This window comes from Harpegnathos saltator, unplaced genomic scaffold (assembly GCF_003227715.2).
Source record: "Harpegnathos saltator strain DR-91 unplaced genomic scaffold, Hsal_v8.6 scaffold54, whole genome shotgun sequence".
Lineage (NCBI taxonomy): Eukaryota > Metazoa > Arthropoda > Insecta > Hymenoptera > Formicidae > Harpegnathos > Harpegnathos saltator.
The window spans coordinates 2,020,910-2,043,339 of NW_020230360.1; the positions used below are offsets into that span (position 1 = coordinate 2,020,910).

Sequence of the window (22,430 nt, forward strand, 5' to 3'; positions counted from 1 at the left end):
AATACCGGCATTATCACAATGAACTTGTGAATTGCGCCATCGAATTCCACGAAGCGTACATGCATTTTTCTAACTTCTCGAATATCCTCGTATCAACCAATCGTAGCGGAAGATGATAGCCAAGATCGAATGTCAAATACGAAATCTCGTCTGAATTTCGAACATAACTTAGAAGGTCGTCGTTGTGGACCTCATATGGGGACCGCTTCGTGGTTCACCGTGGTTCACCGTGGTTCATGTATGCATTTGCAATTATGTGGCTTGTGCATCGCAGCACAATTTGCTGATTGAGTCCGCGGTTTTGCGGTTTTCGTAAGAAACCCGATAAACACGAGAGATTTATCATACATCAGATTGTGAAATTCAAGGTGAGTGTCCTTCAAGCAGACTCGTTTTCAACGCATACGTATGTATCCACAGAACTTATTTTACCCTCCTTCCACATACATAGCACATTATCCAAAGCATTCTAATTGAATACATCCTCAATCTGTTGGGATCCTCTGATGAGAATTTGGTGTACCCAGAATGGCAGGGGTATTCGACATTGAGTTACATGATGGAGATGCTACCAATCAAGATGAATCAGATGATGATGTGATTGAACACAGAGAGGTAAAACATACCGTGTAACAAGCTCGAAATTATATTTGCAACAGTAATACTTAGTACTGTATTAATTTGTTTTTAGGAGGAATATAATCATGCTGCAACTGTAAGCGCTATATTAGAGTAAGCATCTTGCCTGTCTCTCTGATTCTATGATAATTTTTTATTTTAATTAATAAAACAATCGCATTGCATTGCATTTGTTAATTTGCAGGTCTGAAAACTTGGAGAGAGTGCAATTGTCAGAGCAGAATGTAAATCCTGGCCAAGAGAAAGCTGGTCCACAGGACTTTGAATTATGCAAGATCTTGGGAGAAGGTGGTTATGGAAAGGTCTTCCAAGTGAGAAAAGTCACTGGAAAGGATAAAGGCAGTATTTTTGCTATGAAAGTCTTGCGTAAAGCATCAATTATAAGAAATCAGAAGGATACTGCTCACACCAAGGCTGAGAGAAATATTCTGGAGGCTGTAAAACATCCATTTATTGTGAACCTTATGTATGCTTTTCAAACTGGTGGTAAATTATATTTGATCCTGGAGTACCTATGCGGCGGTGAGCTTTTCACATACCTCGATCGAGAAGGCATCTTCTTAGAGGATACAGCTTGTTTCTATTTGTCTGAAATTATACTGGCACTGCAACATCTTCACAATCAGGGAATTATATACAGAGATTTGAAGCCAGAAAACATTCTGCTGGATGGTGAAGGTCATGTTAAACTAACAGACTTTGGCCTTTGCAAAGAACACATACAGGAGGGCACAGTGACGCATACGTTTTGTGGAACGATAGAGTACATGGCTCCAGAGATCTTAACTAGGAGCGGCCACGGTAAAGCCGTGGATTGGTGGAGTTTAGGTGCATTAATGTTCGACATGCTTACAGGAATGCCACCGTTTACCGGTGATGACCGACGAAAAACCATCGAAAAGATCTTGCGAGGAAAGCTGAGTCTTCCGCAATATTTGACACCAGACGCCAGGGATCTTATCCGAAAGTTGCTGAAGAGACAAGTCGTGCAGAGATTGGGTTCCGGTCCTGAGGACGCCGAGCAGATCAAGAATCATAACTTCTTCAAACACATCAATTGGCAAGACGTAATCGCGCGGAAGTTGGACCCGCCGTTCAAGCCGTCCCTAAAGAGCGCAGACGACACGTCTCAGTTTGACGAACAGTTCACGGCTACCGTGCCGGTCGACTCGCCGGTGGAAAGTACTCTCAGTGAATCCGCGAACATGATATTTCAGGGTTTCACGTACGTAGCACCGAGCGTCTTGGAGGAGATGTACGCGCAGCCGAAAGTTGTGAACGCCCGGAGTCCGCGTAGGGGACTCTTGAGCTCTGGTTTCGGCGCAGCCGCTGGTCTTCACGGCTTTTCATCACCCAGGTCAGCACTGGACGTCCACCTGCGCCCGTCGTTGGACTTCCAGCAACACAGGCACCACATGCCAGTGGGGCCCAACAGCGTGGAAGACGCCGAAATGGTAGACCTCGGTCAACTATCGAATCGTTTATAGTGCCGCGACATGACACGCGCAAACCATTAGCTTTTCTCTTTTCTCCGATGCAAACCAAGGACGGAAGAAACATATATATATATATATATAGCCGCCTGTAAACGTTTGTTCGCCGGATCGCCGTTCATGTTCATTGTTCGTGCCGATACAGACGAACAGATGTATTTAGACAGATTTAATATGTATAGTTAAGAAAAAGCAGCATGTTCGGACGGTTTCCTTGATATCGCGACATCAGGCTAAACGCGATCTTACCTAGGCCTTTGGCGATTTCAGGACGGCTTACGTTCGTTTGCAATGCGAGAAAATTAATAGTATGCGTTTTCTTGCTATGTAAATAGATGTGGATGATTAAGAGCAAGTACATTCTTTAGGTGACCGACTTACAGACTAAACGCGAAACACTTATGAGCAGGATGCAGCTCAAATCCGACATGTGGCTGTATGTCGCAGTACTGATGTGAATATATCACGAATATAATACGATCGGGTAGCCAATGATAGCGTAGTTGACTAGCGTTAGACCCTTTTTAACGGTACAACCTGCTTTCATATAAAGTGACACGTCCTTCAAACAGATATATTAGAGCCGAAAACTTGTGGAAAGAAGCGATTGAGAAAATGCGACTCGAAAACAAATGGATCCTTGAAAAGAAAAGAATGTCGCGAAGTATTTTCATTTCGAGAGTGCCACATAATGAGATTGAGTTTCCTAAGCTTGTTTCTCCTTCCTAGACCGAAAGATTATTTTTTTTTTCTATACAACAGTTTCTTGTTTCTAATGTCTTGGAAAGTTTCATTTGAAGTGAAATACTGCATTTCGAGCGAGAGAATGTACTTTTCTAATCTCCATTTAAGTAATTTGCTTTCCGTGCAATAGATATCGAAGTATATATGTATGTAAGAGACACGCTCGCGCTTCTGATGTCGATTCTTGTGGAAATGAATATTACGTTTCAGTGCATTTCATGTACCGTGGATGTCGCGATAATTTCAATTCACGCTTGTACAAGATGAGACGTCGAGTAATACTCCTATCCTATCAAAAGCGAGTAGATTAAATTATCTCGTCTCTATTATTATTATATGTAATTAATTCCATGTAGTTCGGTTTTCACGGGAAAAGTGAAGCAATTATCCTGGAGTAAAAACGGAAAAGAAGAGTGGATGACTATTGTATTATACATATATGTACATGTAAGAGTGAAATTAATCCCGACGATTGTATTTAGAACAACGGTGTATGTTGCATTTTACGGAACGGCATTTCTGTCATAGTAATCACTATTGCTCTAATGTCACTTTCAGTAATGTAACAATATGAGATATTTCAATCGTAATAGTGAGTGTATTCTCTTTTTATCTATATACATCGAGTCTCGTTGCTAATTGTAATTAACTGATGAATTAATTGTACATATATAACTGCCAATCCGGATTCTACTTCCCAAAGTTATAGTGTCATATCACATAGAAGATGTAATCCATTTGCAAGGAACGATCACGCAAACAGATTTCAAAGTGCCCAAGTGTTCAAAAGCCGACTGGTGGCTAGTATTACATATAATTTACATTCGTACGTTATATATATATATGTGTATATATATATATATATATATATATATATATATATATATATATATATATATATGGAAAAAGATATATATGCAAAAACGGATTGTTACTAGCTAACCGTGTTATAAAGAGACAGAAATATAGAGTGAGAGAAATTATTACTTTTTAAGAACTACTTAAGCGAGATGCGCGGCATACAATGAACGATCTGGCCAATGTCTGTAATATACGTATATTATCGATGATCCCATGTATCATCTTGGCGAGAAAGGCATGTATACGTTGCACTAAAATTACATGTGATTGTAAGAATACCAGTAATAATATATTAATGCATTTCATTGATTTGTAAAAATGATATAAGATGTATGCTATATTATAATAAAACTTATGCAGCGAATTAATGTTTGTATTACGGGTCGTGTTATTAGGAATATATTTCACTGTCATTGAATAAAATGCTGCAATTTATTTAGTCAGTTTCGTTGATGTGTGCAAACGATACTCGAATATCAATCTGCATTATCTACTTGCAACGTTAAAAACCTACCCGTTTTTGAAAATTCTTCGTATCATTTTCAGCGTTAGATTTATATTAACATCTAACATGTTTGGTTTGTAATTAAATTGCGAAATGCATTTTTAAATTGTTAACATGATAAGTATATTTTTATTATATTTTCACAGGAGATATCATTTCACGGGTCTTGCAAAAATAATCATTAATGGTGCGTGTGTTTTCTCTTTGCTTCACTGTGTCGCAACTTGTCCTTATCTCTGTCCTTATCTTCCTCTTTAATTTTTTTCTTCCTGTTGGAGTGACTCTTGTCTCTATCATGTTTAGCATTGCCGTTCTTCTCCTTATGTTTGTGCTTGTGCGTATCACTACGTTTACTCTTGTGCTTGTGAGTCTTATGAGTATGCTTTTCTTTAGAGACCGACTTCTTTCGTTTCTTTCTATCTTTCTTCACATTGGAATTTTCCGAGTCGCTGCTGCTGCTATCACTATCGCTACTACTGCTGCTATCACTATCGCTATCACTACTACTGCTACTACTGCTGGTGCTATCACTAATATTGCTACGTTTGCTACTGCTCATTTTCTTCTTTTTCAGTCTTCTCTTTGCTTTCTTGCGATTTTTTTTCTCCAATAACTGTAGTTTCCTGTAATTCACAATTATAAGAACAATTATTTAATAAACATTAATGTTTTATTTTCCATTACTAGTGGAGAAATTATGATTGCACAATTGAATTAACTTACAATAATAATTTCTTCTTTTCTTTCTTTGACAGAGATTTGAGAAACGATAATTCCGACTGTTCTTCATCTTCAGAAACCATAAGATGCTCATGCTCTGGAACTCGTAAGTGTTGTTGGGCATCTAATGCAGATCTGTAGTAAGAAAGTAGTAAGAAATTAAATATTCAACTGTTACTCTTATCAGGTATATATATATATATGTACATACATAAAACAATATATATAATTTTTTTTTAAATATATTGTAAATAATTTTAAAATACATGTATGAAATAACACAACATATTATCTAAAGCATGATATAAACTTACTTTTTTAGAGCTAAACCATCTTCTCGCATCTGTTGTACAAGTGTCATTGTGTCTGGGGCAGATGGTGTTTGTGAATTATTTGCCATTACAACACTCATTGCTTGACTGTACAAAGGACATTCCTTATCTGAAAGCAAATTATCATCAAACTCTGTTTTCTACCATATTTCAACAGTATTTAATAAATATATGTTAAATTACCTGTATTTATATGCCCCCATTTGTGACACTTAATGCAGCGTACATTTCTTACTTGTATACCAAATGGTTGATCTCGAATTTCACTATCACCTTTACAATAACTCTCTCTAGGAGCATTATATTTTCGCTGCCACTCAAACTTATATTCAGGCTCGTTATCCTCTTTTTCTCTCTCTTTTTTTGCTCCAGGAGGTGGTTCATACATGAAGTTTACACTAAGTTTATCCTTACTTTCTTTGCTGAGTAATGCTCTGGAAAGAAACTTTTTTGTTAGAAGCAAATCTTATATTGACTCTTTCTTTATAAAATATTTTAAAACTTACTTATTATTATGAAGATCCTGTTCCTTCTCATATTGAACTCGCAATTCTTCTTGCTTTTTCTTATAAGCCTCTGCTTGCTGTTCTGCCATCCATACCTGAAATAAACATGAATTTCAATAAAATCTAACTGTTAAAATATGCGTCGATTTAATTTTAAATGCATATATTAAAAAAGACTTCCTGTTTCTAAAAATATATAATTTGTATACAATTTTCTATAACAAGAAAACAAAAAAATTTGAGAAATAGTGAGGCACTGTAAAAAAGTTAGGTTAAATTTTTCGTACTCGTTTCAAATTATCTCGCGACGCTGGATGGAAGAATTTCTTGCACATGTAATTATTGAATCCCTTTCCCATTTTCACAGGTTGAGATTTTTTCTACACGATTCCAAGTAACAGTTTTACAAATATGTCTACACACATTTGCAATTACGCACTCATCACCGCCATTACAAATTTTTTGGCTTCCTCCAAACGCACGTCAGATTCACTTTGACAGACGTAAAAAAAACAGTGTGGACGTCATTGCGGATACGCAAAATGTGCGATAACATTGTGTAATCTTATTGTGTAACATAAAATTTATGTACTACGTAAACGCATTATATATATACGGGTAACAATACTTCTAATATTTCTTTCGATTGTTTGCAAATTGAAAAAAAATTGTACGACACATAACATAACCTCATAAACAATGCGACTATGTCTATCCTAACGGCTTCAAAATCAACGTTTGTATGAAAGATACAAGAAAGTTTTATATACGATGTTTCTGTTATATCTCACGTGATTGTAATATTAGGTTGAAAAAAGGAAAAAGCGCACCTTTGTGACATAACCTGAAAACTTTACCTCGGGCTGTGGTTCCGACGTGCAGCTCGACGTGCATTAGAATTTATTGCGGAGTTGTGCTACGAATCAATCGAGTATCGCGAGTTGGACGAAAATTCGCCTCTAAACGCCATGAAGTTCAATGAGAAAAATATGGTGGCATTCGCGACCTCTGCAACGCCAGTGGACCGCGAAGGCTGGCTAAATAAACGCGGCGAGGTGAATCGCGGATATCAAAGGCGATGGTTCGTTCTCAAAGGAAATATACTGTTCTATTTTGATCGCCGCGGTGACAAAGAGCCCGTGGGTATGGTTGTGCTCGAAGGTTGCACAATCGAATTAGCAGAGGATGAAGAGCAGTTTGGTTTCAAGATAGTCTTTCATGGGCCAAACAACAGAAGTTACGCTTTAGCAGCAGAGTCTCAGGTGAATAAAATACTGACATACACGAGTATTTATATTTATGCTTATCAATATGCTCAATGAATAATGTTAACATTCTTCAGGAATCTATGGAGCAATGGATGAAGGCGTTAGCCTGCGCTAGTTATGATTACATGAAACTTATGGTGACTGAGCTGCAACGTCAGTTGGATGCTGTGGAGGAAGAAACATCTTCAACACCAGTGCAGCAATCGCCCAAGGCACCGCCAAGACAACGACATAATCCTTTCAACAGACCGGACTCACATCACCGTTCCCAGAGCGTCAGATCAGCACCTGGTAGGACAGAGAACGTACCCAGAACTAGAATAACCTTTCGTGAGCTTCACACAGCATACGGCAGGCGAATCTTGGCCGACCTGAATGCATGGAGACATGCGAGGAAAAACGCCGAGGCACCTCTAATCACTCTATAACTTTACACACATTCTGTAGATACTTGAACAATATGTACATTTAATTTCAAAATGGTTTGAATAGCCAACTATCCAATGAGAGAATTGAACCTTAGGAACGAATAAAAAACAAGTTCTCTTATTGCGTCGTTAGCTGTATTAGAAACTCCAAGTCGAGAAAAAGTGTTCAAATTGTTTTGAAACCAAGTGTATAATCCATAAAAATTATTAACTCAAGGTGTCAACTATACACATAGCATTAACAAACAGAAGACTTTTATAAAAATGACCATTGTAATTTGTTATATTTAGCATATATAACAAATTACAATACATACAGTATATACATATAACTTAGTACACATGTAACAACTTATGCATATACACGTAAGATTAACACTAATTTATTATTCGTTTAGATGAAAGATGATAGTATTTCGCATAGAGAATTGAATCTTGACTTGCGACTTTGATTTACAGTGATCTCTCTTGAATTGTTTCTAATTTATTCCCTATCGTTAACCGCGATTAAGTGTCAGTAATACGATTATCACAACGAGATTATTTTTATTAACACAACAGTAAGGATTATTAGCCAAATAAAGTAACGTGAGAGGGGAGAAGAGAGCCCTTATAAGCTCTTACATACTTATCAGAGATTACACAGAAACTTTACCTATCTGCAGTATCGTATCACAAGATCCTTACCGTTGTAAGTGAGGTATGGGGAAACAAAGAGACGCAAAATGTTGACGTTTCAACACCTCAGGAAGATGTGTATATTAGTATAACTTAGATATTACTAATCTGTACAATTTATTTGTACACGACATGTACGTAAGATCGCACATGCAACGATTACCGATGCCATAATAATAAATAAGTTACTACGTTACCCAGAGAAAAAATCTACGGGTTGCCTATAAATTATTTAAACTTAAAGACGCTTTTCTTTCTCGCATCTCCAGGTAGATGTCTGGTACCTAACAAAAGACGAGCCTTATCCTCTTCCTGCGGTGCCGATTCCTCGGGTGGGCCCCTCGGTTTGATCTGCAGCTTTTGTTTGATAGCTTGACTGAGTATTACGCGCCTGGAGTCGCTCTTCATCGCCAAGAGCAAGTCGAGCCACGTCCATGTGACATTGTGATATTCCAAAGTCGGTATGACCAGCGCGAAGTCACGCACGTCTTCGAGATTTTTCTCCTTATTTCCCTATCAAAGGAAATTGGAAGTTGAGTAATAAAATAACGGAAAGAACCTCTTTCCTCTTTCGGTTTATAGCTATCGAGATCATTACCTTATACGATACGCGAACAGGTACTTCCGGTATCTTGATGTATATGAACAATTTGTTCTTGTCAGCTCGCTCCTTCATCTTTTCCACGTCGTCTCTCCTCTCGATGGGCACATAAAAGGACGAATCGCGTTGCGGTGCTGGTGCTTCCTCTATACCTTCCGGATCTCTTTCCGGAAAGCAGAACTTCAACATAGTGTTGAAGAACTTCTTCGTCAGACCTAGATAAAAGTGAAGCGACTGCACTTGACGTACATGTGATGCGGTACATACGAAATGTCTGATGGTGACATATATAACTGTGCACGCAGATTGGGTCAAACTGAACAAAATGTACCATTTCGCAACCAACCACGTAAGACCTTGTTCATCAATTAATGATTGCGCGAAATAAAGCATATCGTTTCTTGTTTGATCTGATCTTTCGTTTGTTTAGTTAATTCACAAGCACATGACGACAAGTACGACGACAGACGTCGCCATCACAGAGCTCATCACTGCTCCATCACTGCTCTTGCGCGCGATCTCATTTACCAACCTTCTTTAATTAATAACTCAAAATTTCATATAGCTCGCAAAATATGATGTGACTTTTCTGTTTGCTTTGACCCAACTTACATGCGCACAACGGTTGTATATGTTATTAGGTCAGATATTCTATGTACGATACACACGAATTGTACATTCGTTGTACCTATCGTAAGAGGCACCACATTGATCTCGAAATGTTCCTTCACAGATATACCCGCTACCGGTGCTTTTTCCCTGCAGAAAACCCGAAGAGCCCTTTGCCGGTCGACAGGCATATTGCTCTGCAGCTCTGTCGGCGTGAGTACCTCTGTGTAGATCTGATTCGGCAACAGATTCGTCATCCGGACGTATCCCAGCTCCAGCAGATGCTCCACCGAGTCGTCGGTCTTGCTCGTTTTGGTATACAGAAAATTAGTCAGGATAAGATCAGCGATTCCTAGCTGGCCGTCCGCATCAGTCAGCCTCCACTGAGCGTGCTTGAAGCAAATCTCGGCCACTCTGGCTACCGCAGCCGGCTTGTCTTTCAACGTGGCCGACGCGGCCGCTGGCGCGGTTGTCTCCTTGTAACAGCTCAACATGACATCCAACTCCTCCGCCTTGGCGCTGAGCTGTTCCTTGCACTCGAAGACGCTCGCTTCCAGCCGCTCCATCTCAGTCAGCAACTCCGGACTCGACTCGTCGGCCAACGCTTTCTGCACTAGATATGTTTCGCGCTCCAACCTCCTCAATTTTGCCACCAAACAGCGCACCGTGTTCTGCAGCTGCTGTATTGGCCTCTTCTGGTCCTCGACGGAATGCAACTGCAACTGGAACCTCATCCTCTGTAGCCTCTCCGAGGCCTCCTTCCGCCTCGGCTCTACGTACAGCAGCAAGTTGTTGACTATATCCAAGATCATGGCATATTGCAACGAATTGGTGCACACGTCCAAGTCGTGGTGCATCAGCGTGAACGCATCGGCCGCGGACAAGTCCTTCCGCTCCCATGGGCTGACTTCCTCTCTGGGTGGCGGCGGCACCTGGTCCACTGAGCCTACGTCCAAGGTCTGGCCGTAACCGACGTAGAAGAACTCGCACTTGCAACGGGAAACTATGCGCTGCAGCTGATGCTGAGGGCCTCCCCCACCTCCTACCGTCTGACTGACCACTCCACCTACGCTCTGACCGGACCCTACCAACGCCGGGACGTCTGGCAAGCCGGCTATAACGGTCGAATCTTTTTCCTGGAACGATATAATGCTTGTTTTGCACAGAATACTCGCCAAGAATGCGCCTGGCACGCATACCTGAATGTTGTCTAATGTCAACCACATGATGTTATCATCGATATTGTCGTCGATATTCGCGCTCACGGTCGCGTAATACTGCATGCACTCCAACGAGCCGACCCAGGTCGTCTTCGGAACCAGAGACCGTTCCTTCCAGACCGGGTGATGAACCCTCTGCAATATCTCTGCCTTGGCTGCCGAGAGGATCACATAGCCGCGAGTCTCGATGCCTTTCAGCAATACCTGGCTGTTCACCAAGGCGACTGAAAGGAATTCACGTCGTTTCATCAGTACTTACAACTACTCACATATGGATAACTTACTCAGCCAATTTTTGTGCAAGACATCGTCCTGATGACAAGCCGCTAAGCCACGCAGCTGTTGCCCCCTGGTCTGCACCGACAGATCGTCGCTGAAGGCTACCGGCTTGTTTGTAGCCTCCGCTATCAATCTCTGCAGCATTCCAACCGCCTCGCCTTGCTGCGGCTTCACAGCGGACGAGGGTGTCACCTGGGTGGGTGTGCTCTGCTGGTCGCCCACGGAGGGTCTGGTACGGCGGTTCTTGTGCGGTGTCGTGCTGTTGTCCCGGTGGAAACCCTTGAGCGCCGCGGTCGACAAGTTCTTCTTGAGTTGCTGGGTCTTGATGAAGGAGTCGAAGAGCGCGAACGCGACGTCGCGATTGGTCTTGGTCCAGGCGCCTCGCAGGTCGTGCACCACCAGTCGATGGATCGGCGTGTCGCCGCTTATACCCGCGACCATCGCCTCCCTGCCGTAGCTAACGCGGGCGACGCTCAGGCAATAACACTTCTCGACCGGCTGACGCAGCGACGCGCTCTCCTCCTCTTCCTGTAACGCGCTCTTCAGCCAGATCTCGGCGTCGCTGAGCTCACAATTCATATAGATGACGGACCACTCGGCGCGTGGCCGGTGTATCAGCCCGTCGTCGATCGGATGCAGCGCCAGATTGTGTTCCGAACTGCAGGCCACCCTGCCGCCGGTCACCTCGAAGCCCCGTTGCATCGCGAAGGACATCCAGTAGTTGACATGGAATCGATGGAACGCCAGGGTCAGTCGAACCTTCCTGTAGTGTCTGCTGAGCTGCTTCTTCCTGGGTCTGGTGTTTTTGAACAGCGGACCCTTCCTGGTAGGTCTTGTCGCGCCGGACAGTATCAATTTCAGGTTCTCGAACCACCTCAACGTGCTGCCGTAGAGCAAGGCCGTCGGTGCGCTAGTCAACGTAGGCGAGCCTGTCGGTTTAGTCTCCAGCGAGAGACTGACGTTGAGGTTCTGTGAGCGGAACGCCCTGAAGGAGTCGTGCTCCTGATTGCTCGAGTATTCAGGTAACCGATCCGGGGCGCAGGGTACAGCGGCGTGATGGTCGCGCGGGTCGCCTAGGCACACCCACGCCAGTTTGATGCTCAACCTGACGTTAGGCAAGTGCAGCAATCGGCAATCGTCGTATTTACTGGCTGTACGCACGTACACGTCGAGATCCCCCTTGATGATGATCTTCCCCTGCGTCCAGTCGAGCTCCAGCCCGGTCCACGTCAGTTCCATTTCCTCCGTAGTATTGTAAGGATCCAGAGAGCCGTGCAACAACACCGTCAGCCGTTTCACACAGAGCGTCAGCCTACCGTGAAGAGCCAGTCGCATTCTATCCCAAAACGGTAACGGCGGGCTCGGATCTCGCGATGGGTGCAGGATCTTCTCGAAGCTGAGGTTGCATTGCGCTATCACCGGCTCCCAGCACGGCCCGAACGCGTACCTGAACTTGTCGATGTCCCAATTGAGATCGTGATAATACTTGAGGGACGTCATGCCTCTCTCCACCACTATGTCCTCCCACGGCGCACCAATTTCGATCCTGACGGTTCTCTTCGCTCTCAGCGGCGCCAACGCTTCCGCCCCGGCCAGTCTGCCCCAGATATTCAGGTTCTCCACCAGCAGCAGTGGCTGCGGGAAATCGCGGAGCTGGAGCTTCCATTCCGCGCACTTGAGGCTGATTCCTCTGACCCATAGCGTACTGAATTCCAGGCCGTCCTCGGGCCACGGCGTTTCCGGGTCCATCTCTCGCAGTGCCCTCACCGCCTTCTCCGTGCCGTTGATGGACGGATCAGCCAAGGCCAATATCTCCAGATCCAGCATGATCCAGGCGAAGAGCCGAGTCCTCGCCGGACCGGCCCGTTGCATCTGCTTCCATCTTTGCACGTAGATCTCCGCGTTCTTTTTATTTAGACTGGCGTAAAGCTCCTCGACTTTCCCCTGCGGCAGCAGCAAGTGCGCGCGACAGAGCTCCTGCACCTTAGCGTCCAACATCGCCTGCCGCTTCAAGCTTTCCTTGTACTCATCCTCCAGCAGCTCGTAATTGTCGCGCAGACGTACCTCGAACGGGTCGTCGCCGACCTCGAACGTCCACTCCTTGATCTTGATGACCAGATCGCAAGGCAAGGACTCCTGCTTGGACGCGTTCGATGAATGGATCTCCTTCAGCCATCTCCTGATGCTGAACAACTCGTTCTGTATCGCGTTTGTGAATTGATGTTCATACGGGAAGCAGATTTTGATGGAGTCCACGTTCAGGGCCCAGCACTCGTTCCAATCCAACACGAAGCCCTCGTTACTTTGTCTCTCCACTCGCACCTCCGCGTTATCGTTCACGCGCACCAATTCGAAACCTTCGATCATTATTATATCGGCCATGTCCAGCGTGACTCGCACATAGTTGAGTCTCCATTCGCCCTGCGACCAACGCAGTTGATCGGACGTCAGGATCAGGAAATGTTTGGTTGAGATGTCGACGGAGACGGTGATTCCACCCGTAGCCAGCAAATCGAGAATGCGTTTCTTTTTCTGCACTTCTAAAACGAGATTATCTAACGATAATCATATAATTGGCGAATCATATTATAATTAAAATGAATGATTATAGCAAATTATATATTACAGCGAAAGTATAATAAATTATAAGAAAATTATAACAAATTATAGTAGTTATATTGGGACAAATTCAAATTTAAACGACACTAAATGGTGTTGGTCAGACATGCTTGCGGAAATATATACATATGAATAAATGAAAATCTTTTCATAAATTAATATAATATGATACAATTAAAATCCTGAATACTCAAACTCTCCGGCAAAATCAATTTTATGCACATTTGCCTAATACATATATTACTAATTTATTAGCTTTTCCCGTCAGTTCATTTCATTACCTTCAATACGAGTTGCGCTCATTTCATTGGAGATAATAGATCTGAAAACCTCGGATTCTACCCAGAATTGCAGCAAGCGAAGATGCAAATTCGGACTCCACGCTAGATTGGTGCCATCGAGACTGATGTTCACGGCGTCGGAATTGATCGCAGCTTTGCACTTTCGTATTGCCAGAAACGAATGGGTCAAGGCTTGCGCGTGCTGGCACATAACTGGCTCGTTCTTGTTGAGAGTGATCGCGCTCATGCCTTCTGCCACGCCTACGAATCGCTTTGCGCTTTGCTCTACAGTTGCTATGTCCAGGCGCATCATTATCGACACTAAACGAGAGGAAAAAGTAAGAAAACATTTCTAAAGTTGAAACAAAATCATACGCTGTTAGGGACTCACACTCGTTCTCCGCGATAAAGAATAGATTGCAATTTGTGATTTTCAGATTCAACTGGATGGGACTGCGCGACACCGTATCCTTCTTTTTCACTACTGGCTGTTGATATTTCTTGTAGCACCTGTAATTATATTATTTTTCAGCAATTATTTGCCATTATTTGTCATCTCGATGGTACTGTATTTCCTTGCTTGTTGCCGAGTTGTAGAATTCAACGTTGTAATCACCTGTAAGCTTGCTCGAGAAACTTGGCGAGTTCTAAACTCCATTCCGTCACGAGAGCGTCAACTGCGATGCCTATGGCGTTGCTACGAGTAGTCGCTAATAATACCCCGATAGAGAGCGGGCTACCCCATTGGTGAGACGTCTCGGAGATGTTGCCGTTGACGCCGTTCAAAGCGCAATATAAGGATTCGACGATCAATTCTGTATTTAGATCCTCGGTTTTATCTGTTCGATGGGGCACACAGAACACAAACAGTATTAGTGCAAGGCAAATGTGCATCATGAAGTTTCGGTTCTTGTAAATAAGTGAGGTCCTAAATAAATGAGGCTGTAAATAAATTCAGTTCTTGTAAATAAATCTCAAATAAAGCACGATGTACCTGTGGATGAATTCAAGGAGAATTTCATATGCGCGACACCGCAAGATGTTTCTTGCACGTCTGGCAACTTAACATTCAACGAGGAATCATATAGCTCCGTGTCTAGTCTCACTTCGATACTGGGCAGTTGATCTCTCAGCGATATATCACTAACGGGCTTCGAAATGTCATTCTCATTAGCATACAGCAACGATTCCCAGTCTCTATGATCGTACATTATCGAGAGATTGTTCAGTTGTACATTAATGAATAAGACATTCTCCTCCATCTGCGCACAATTCAATGCGAACGAATCAAATTTAATAGCATTTATACTTATATTTGTTACCGCATTACGCTTCATTCACTCTCAAAGGTATATACTCTTCCCCACCTTTGTTTCGATGGACAGTGACTGCAAGGTTAAAATAGGGAGTTTTCCACGTATGCATAAGCCATCTAAATTGACAGTGAAGTTCAACCGTGCTCTATTAGCTTGAAATTTTGCATTAACTTGAAGACTTCTCAAAGTACCCTCCAAACCTATCATGCTACTATCTTCCCTGCCAGCTATTATCAATGAATTACCAATTTTCAATGTAAAATCCTGAAAGTATTATCAGTAATTTATAGTGTTGTCAATGCTCATTACATTGATAACTGTTTGTCTATAGTAGGGAGACTTACTTACTTTGGGTAAAACAGGCGCTAGTCTAGCAATTAAGTCATTGGACGAATTACTATTTACATTGTTGCATGATGCTGCAGGACTCAATGTTTGTCTGTCTCTCAAGAAGTGGATAAGGCCCGCACCACCTGATCCTTCGGTCTGTGTTACTCCGACATACAATGTCTATAAATTAGATCCCACTTGATTCCTTTTGGAAATGGTCGATGGTCAGATTCACATATACAAAGCCACTTTAAATGTAGAAATGTAGAACATGCACAAAAGTAGAACGTGCTCTGTTCCAAAGAAGCCTTTTTAATTATCTATTATTCAAGTAGAAGCATTTCTAATAGAAGTATTAGATATGAAAATATGCTGTATTTTAATAAAAATTATCAAAACATCATTTTCTTACAAACTTCAAATGTTAAAGTGACAAATATTTGATGAAGTGCTATACCTCAACTGAGAGTTCTCCTTGAGCTTTAAATGTAGCTTCTACTGTCCCAGCAAATGTTATTTGTGAAAGACATGCATCAGAAGCATGTCGCAGTAATTTCATAGCACCGCCAACAATAGAAGCTGATGCTAAGAGTGTGCGTGCACCATGTACAATACTGCCATCCAAATTGAGACTTTCTGCGCTCCCATTTGCTAACCAACCATTGCCGAGAGCCAGTAAGCTTATGTTTTCTACATGCACAGCCATAAACTAAAACATATTCAAGTATATATAATGATCACATAATCAATATAACAGATATATCTTCAAAAAATAAAGAAATGAATTTAAACTTTAGTTTCATGTAAGTACCTGTACAAATGTAATAATCATTGGAGGTATTTTCTTGTTTCTAAAATCTAATACTTCATTGGATTGTTTTATCTTGTATGTTGGATCAACTGGGACATCTTTATTTATTCTAACATCTCTCATAATAACAGCTAATAATTTTGCCACATCACTGCTAAACAAACTGCTGCGTACACTTATTTCTTCAACTTGCTAAAATTAATTATTACCTTTGTTATGTCATACTTAAATATTTGTAACATAAATTGAAAGACTCACCAATGTAAAACCATTTTTTGTTATATTGACATCACGGAGGATAAAATAAGGTAAAGAGATATGGCCCACTCGTAAATGAATTTTGTAACGACGTTTCACCAGCCATGCTAACACTCTTGGTATCACCCTGTTAAAAAGATTAAACAAATACAATATACATTGTTTACTGCTCATTTTGTATTTATATATAACATCACACTTACCATGTAAAATAACAATAAAGTATAAAAAAAATTATACAAAACGCAAATAATCCAGTCATATTCTTTCTTTCTTTCACTTTTCCTTGACATGTAATTAAATAATTATCATTTCGTAATCGGAAATATATTCCAATTTCCAAATATTACTGCTGTAGGTACAATAACATATTTTTCACGTCCAATTCATTTTATAATTATACACATTTGATCATGATTACACATTTTTTACCAAAGAAATTGACAGCTAGGCTGCGTTCAGAAAACACAATGGTTGCGTTCAGAAAATAAAGGCTGCGTTCAGAAAATACAACGGTTACACAACGGTTGAATAATTCGTCAACGTTATTGGTCTGAATGGAAGGATCTAAAGCCAGCAGCACACGGTGCTTGTTTTCGTGCTAGATTGCTTGCTGGATGAAAATACTGCGTTCAGATTGGTGCATTTCCGAAGATGGATGGAAATGCACCAATCAGAACGCAGTATTTTCATCCAGCAAGCAATCCAGCACGAAAACAAGCACCGTGTGCTGCTGGCTTTAGATCCTTCCATTCAGACCAATAACGTTGACGAATTATTCAACCGTTGTGTTTTCTGAACGCAGCCAACGGTTACCAGAGAGAAGCCTGAGAGCGGGCATGGCTGCATTTACAGCGTTATGGAAAAGTTGGCTGATTCGAAGCGCTAACTGGGTCCATTTTTCATGGACATGAACTATTAATAGAATGAAAAACTAAGCCAATGTCCACGATTTGTCGATACTATTCCGTGCTATGTCGATAATTATTTGGTTCTGTTTTGTGCTATGTTCACGAGCGAGCTAGATTAGTTATATGAAAACGAAGAATCGGTTTTCGTCTCACGTCCAGCGAATAGACAATCGCGACGAAGCGAGCCAGCAGCGATATTATCGTAAGGCAGACGTCGCCGTCCCCCCTTTCACCTCCTTATTTTCCTTTCCACATTGTTTTATATTCATAATTCGGGAAGAAAATAATTTCGAGAGTTCGGACGATTTCTAGCAATGACGCGACAGAGATAACGCGCGGCCACATTAATTTGTCATGACTTTTATATTACTTATAATTACATAAACGCTCATATATGCAAATTATAGATAATTATTGCGCGTATGTTTTAATATTGTACAATATGGTATATAATAACAACTTCATTTCTTGCAGTAATTTTTTTAAGATCTTCGTTGAGGTCGTGAATTAATTTTTTTCTTCATCAATCAGTTTTCTGCAAAAATTAAGATTTTTTAAATAAAATATATAATGTTTCTCTTCTCTTCTCTCCGAAGAGTTAATTAAAAAATATGTACTCCACAGAGACAACTAACAAATGTGTAGTCAGAAGAGTCAATTCAAAAGTGTATTCCGAAAAGTCAATTTAATAGCGTATTCCGAACAGTCAATTTTAAAGCGTGCTCTGAAAAATCAAATTAATATTGTAATCCGAAAAATCAATTTATAATAGAATATTTACTTCGATGATTCAGCTAAAGAAAAAAACATTTATTTATTATTATATTCAGAGAATAATATTTAATTTATTATTTATACTTATCTTACTTATGCTTACCCTACATATCCTTCTTTGAATGAAAAATTTAATTTGTTGACTGATTCAGATTCAGATTTGTTAAAATATTTCTTATGCGCAATTCTTGAACAGGTAGGTAGTAAAATAATTTTTTTTCTGTACGAATTTTATAAACTTTTCACAAACATAAAAATTGAAAGATTCTCAGAGGACAAATAACTTTTCTTGAACATTTAAACTAAAGGAAAATATTTTCCCATTAATAAAGAATGAATAATTAATATCTCACACAAAAGGAATCTTCATCCTTGAAATCACAGTGCGATTTTGCTTTTAGAAAAGTATAATATTGATGTAATAGTAACAAATGCTATCTAAAAACGGTGCAAATCTTAAACGTTTTTGAGAAATGTAGTTTGAAGTTTAGTCTTTTCTGTTAATGTCGTTATAGCAGAAGAATTACCAATTTGCTTCAGTAGCGCAGTGGATCAGGCTTTGTGATATGAGTGTAGAGGTTGTTCAAGTGTGTTATTTTTACTATCACAGGGAGAACTATGTAGAATGTATAATAATACGCAGACAAATTCTTTATATAATCATACTTATTTCTTTTAGCATGAATAAAAATGATCAATGCTAACGTGGTAAGTGTATATCGCAATTGTACGTGTACGCAATTGTACACATACACACATACGTACACCAATGATGTCAAAATCGAACAATTCGTGAAAATTATTTATTGATCGCAATTGTACGCAAAGACGAAAGAGAAGTACACGGGTCTCCGCGGGTATCTCGTCATATTAATTGTCTATGAGCTGATAAACAGTTGATCTCTGGTATTTACAAGTTACGCTTGTCCGCAGCTTGTTCGGTTTTGACATCATTGGTATCAGTGATGCGAATTTGGTGACGGGCTTGCACGAGGATTCTCCCCCTCCCCCATGCACGCACACAGCCAGCTCGGTCTATCCGTGTGAGCCACGCGATCATCAATCGTCGACGCGCCGAGCGAGCGAGAGAGAGAGAAAATATCATTCCCTTCTTGTCGCTCTCGTTCTCGCTCAGCGAGTGAGCCTAATTCTTTCTTGCCCATAATCTGAATCGCGGGCGCGACTGTCTCTCTCTTCTTTCCTCTCTATGACAATACTGAAAAGTTTTGTCTACTCGGCGCACCGAAATTATTACAAATAATATTTTATTATTAATATTATTATTTGTAATATATATTATTTGTAATATTATTATTTGTAATTTTATTTGTAATTGTATAATAATGTTACAAATAATACAAATTTTTACAAATTTTATTTGTAAAAATTTATATCATTCGTAATATTATTTGTAATAGTATTAATAATATTCGGCGCCAAGAAAATGAAATATATTTTATTAATTATTTTACGGAGTCGGGCAGGTTCACAGGTTTGATTATTGAATTGTTTAATAATATTTTAAGAATAATTTTAAGTTATACAAGGATGTAGTATGAAATATAAAAGAATATTGTAACAGAATCAAGAAGTACGAAATGAAACCTCTTTGCTTTTATTACAATATCCTGTAAGTTAATAAATATTTTTCATACAGTATTAAATAATTATATCCGTGAAATTTTCTATCTGCGCGAAAAAAATTCATAAAATATATTTGTTTCGTCGCTCTAAATGAGAAAACTCTCAGAACAATGTTATAGTTGTTCAGTGCACTATTCAATAAAATTATAATAATACTATGTTTGTATGTGTGAAGAATATTTGCTAACTTACAGGATATTGTAATAAAAGCAAGGAGGTTTTATTTCGTACTTCTAAGGCCAAGACTTATTAACGGCTAAAGACATATTCGAATTGATCTTGCCTTAATTGGTTGGATCAGTGATCGGTCTTGCCTTAAGTTCCAAGCCTCATAACTCGGAAAGTACTCGATGAAATGTAACTTTGTTAGAGTGTTTTGGAATGCTCTCGAGATAAGCTACAAGAATATGTAATAAAAAATCGTAGTTTCTATTTAAAAAAACATTAATGACCTTGGCCTGATTTTGACAAGGTCACTTCACTCAAGGTCAAGTCCACATTTCCGTTATGTGTCATCCTTCAAGCCATGCAACTTTCGTTCGAAAAATTTTTTAATAAAATCATCGATAATGGACCATATCACTTTAGTTAGAAAAGTCTGGAAACGGTCAAATACCTCGAAAACGAAACATTTTTCAGAAAAATATTTCCAACTAAAGTTGTAAAGGTTTTAAAAGTTCTATTGAATGATCATATCCGGTTGACCTTGAATGGAGGAGTCAAGGCGAGGTCAATGCCCCCCCCCCCGTGGGCGTCACCTTGTCGTGGTGGGGGGGCTTGCGTGCCCTGATGATGTACAGAGCTGTGCCGGCGGGGGCTTCGACCCCTGGCAGGTTCTACCATGTCGGAGAAGTCTGTACAGAAGGGCCAGACTAAGAGCGTCCATAATACTCCTGGATGGGCAGCTGCCTCCAGGTTTTATCCAGGGTCTGGAGAGTCTCATTCGTGGGGCCCAAAGGACCCTACAGCGCGGGCAGAGCGAGCTCGTTAGCCTTGGCAGGCAACCGGTCTAGGGGAAGGAAAACCCCGAAATCACACCCGTGTTGCAGGGGCACGTAAAACCCTTGCATTTATGGAGATATGACGACCAAGGAGAAAAGCGCCCCGGTACTCGGAGCCGGGGCACGGCGGGAGGGGGCGTATCGTCCCGGCACCCCCCCCCCGTTGTCATCCTGCTACGGGCTTGATGGCGTGCGCCAGGCGGGCGCGCCATCTGAAGATGCTACCGCCCGCAGGGAGGCTTCCAGGACCGGTTGAGGCCGAGTGTGGGTCGCATAGACCCACCCTCGGCTTTCGCCGGCCCTAAGAGCGCCAAAAGAAGGAAGCGCGAGGCGGAGTAATCCGCCTCGCAATTGTGGCAGGGCAGGGAGATGCACTTCCCTCCCCACGAGGGCGTTAGTTCCCATGGGGGGAGTGCAGCTCCCTGCACGCGTGGGGGAGGGGACGCAATGTCTGCCACGCAACGATGGGGGGAGCTCTTCCCGGGGGAGGAGTTCCCTCCTGTCGAGGACGAAGAGCCCTCGGCAGGAGAGGCTCCTCTCCATAACGCGCGGGAGGGAGGAGTTAAGGGCGTGCGATCCAGGCGCCACCAGTGGAGCCTTCCGCCCGTGTGGAAGCCTGCTGCGAGGGAGGCGTGCGAGAGGTATCTGGTCGAGCGGGCCCAGGACGGTATCGATCCGTTCGGGTGGATCCCTCTCTAAGGGCCGCCAAGGGTTACGGCAAACATTTGGAGGACCTGAATGAAGATTTCAGAGAGAGCCTCCTCTGCCCGTTGGCACCGGCCCAAAAATTAGTGGCAGCCGGGGGGCTGATCATCGGGTGGGGAAGGGCGCAGGTGCGTGTACTGGAGGACCGGCCCCTCCAGTGCTATAAGTGCCTGCACTATGGCCATATATCTGGCGGCGACCTGCCAGACCGACAACGGTCTGGCAGGCCGCTGCTTCAGGTGCGGAGGGGCCGGACACGTGGCACAGGGGTGCACCGCAGAGGTGAGCTGCCCCCTGTGCCACAAAGAGGGGAGGGAAGCCGGCCACCGAATGGGTGGCCGGGCATGTAGGGCGGTCCCCCGGACTGCCCCGAAAGGGGGGGTACCTCCTCCTCGCAAAAGGAGGAGAAAAAAGAAGAAAGCGGCACGCGGGGGGGTTGCGGCTGATATTCAGCCGCAGCCTCCTGGCGATGCCGCCAAAATGGCACGAAAATCGGCCGCGGGCTCGAGCCGGACCGATGGGGAAGGGATGGGGGCGACGGAGGCTGGAGTGATCCAGCCTCTGCCGCCCACGATACAGATAGGCCCAGGGGTGAGGAGCGTCGGCCGCTCCTACTGCGCCGGACCCTCCTCCGGCGGTTAGGCCGGAGGGGGTCTCCGAGGCGGAAGCAAAAATGGAGGTCGAGGTCTCGGTTTCCCTCGTAGCGGAGACGGGGTGGGAGGAGTGGGGGGGACAATGAGCACGAGTAGCTCTCCCCACCCCCTCCCTCACCCCAGGCCCATGGGATCTGCCGGTGCGGTAGTGGCCTCGCAGTGCAAGAGGCCCCCGCACCGGGACCCATGGGCCAGGTAGGAGCGGTCAAGGGTGGGCTGACCCCTTGTGGGAACACCCCTGACC

The 22,430-nt window shown here is 42.4% G+C and overlaps 4 protein-coding genes across 6 annotated transcripts; 2 read left to right on the forward strand and 2 right to left on the reverse strand.

Moving 5' to 3' along the window:
- Positions 1-118: 118 nt before the first annotated feature.
- Positions 119-2,886, forward strand: LOC105183060 (ribosomal protein S6 kinase beta-1). Of its 2 annotated transcripts, none has more exons than XM_011140913.3 (4): positions 119-368; positions 452-615; positions 692-732; positions 824-2,886. In XM_011140913.3, exons 2-4 carry the CDS (start codon positions 529-531, stop codon positions 2,124-2,126), a joined length of 1,431 nt encoding a protein of 476 aa, XP_011139215.1. In that variant the 5' UTR covers positions 119-368; positions 452-528; the 3' UTR covers positions 2,127-2,886. The 2 variants fall into 2 exon arrangements, with proteins under 2 accessions (XP_011139215.1, XP_011139216.1); XM_011140914.3 differs by having other exon boundaries at positions 528-615.
- A 1,462-nt stretch (positions 2,887-4,348) lies between these two features.
- LOC105183057 (corepressor interacting with RBPJ 1) lies at positions 4,349-6,841 on the reverse strand. Of its 2 annotated transcripts, none has more exons than XM_011140910.3 (6): positions 6,658-6,841; positions 5,801-5,895; positions 5,478-5,728; positions 5,277-5,403; positions 4,966-5,097; positions 4,349-4,865 (listed from the first exon to the last, which is right to left on the reverse strand). In XM_011140910.3, the coding sequence occupies exons 2-6, from the start codon at positions 5,887-5,889 to the stop codon at positions 4,424-4,426; spliced, it is 1,041 nt and encodes a 346-aa protein (XP_011139212.1). In that variant the 5' UTR covers positions 5,890-5,895; positions 6,658-6,841; the 3' UTR covers positions 4,349-4,423. The 2 variants fall into 2 exon arrangements, with proteins under 2 accessions (XP_011139212.1, XP_011139210.1); XM_011140908.2 differs by having other exon boundaries at positions 6,088-6,777.
- LOC105183058 (sesquipedalian-1) lies at positions 6,769-8,051 on the forward strand. The gene is made up of 2 exons (XM_011140911.3): positions 6,769-7,062; positions 7,143-8,051. Exons 1-2 carry the CDS (start codon positions 6,769-6,771, stop codon positions 7,494-7,496), a joined length of 648 nt encoding a protein of 215 aa, XP_011139213.1. The 3' UTR covers positions 7,497-8,051.
- A 173-nt stretch (positions 8,052-8,224) lies between these two features.
- hob (bridge-like lipid transfer protein family member hobbit) lies at positions 8,225-16,775 on the reverse strand. Its single transcript, XM_011140912.3, has 15 exons — positions 16,702-16,775; positions 16,499-16,625; positions 16,241-16,432; positions 15,887-16,138; positions 15,448-15,609; positions 15,151-15,363; positions 14,778-15,045; positions 14,400-14,622; positions 14,175-14,293; positions 13,784-14,104; positions 10,889-13,423; positions 10,584-10,828; positions 9,464-10,520; positions 8,773-8,990; positions 8,225-8,687 (listed from the first exon to the last, which is right to left on the reverse strand). Exons 1-15 carry the CDS (start codon positions 16,758-16,760, stop codon positions 8,403-8,405), a joined length of 6,276 nt encoding a protein of 2,091 aa, XP_011139214.1. The 5' UTR covers positions 16,761-16,775; the 3' UTR covers positions 8,225-8,402.
- Between the last annotated feature and the right edge of the window lie 5,655 nt (positions 16,776-22,430).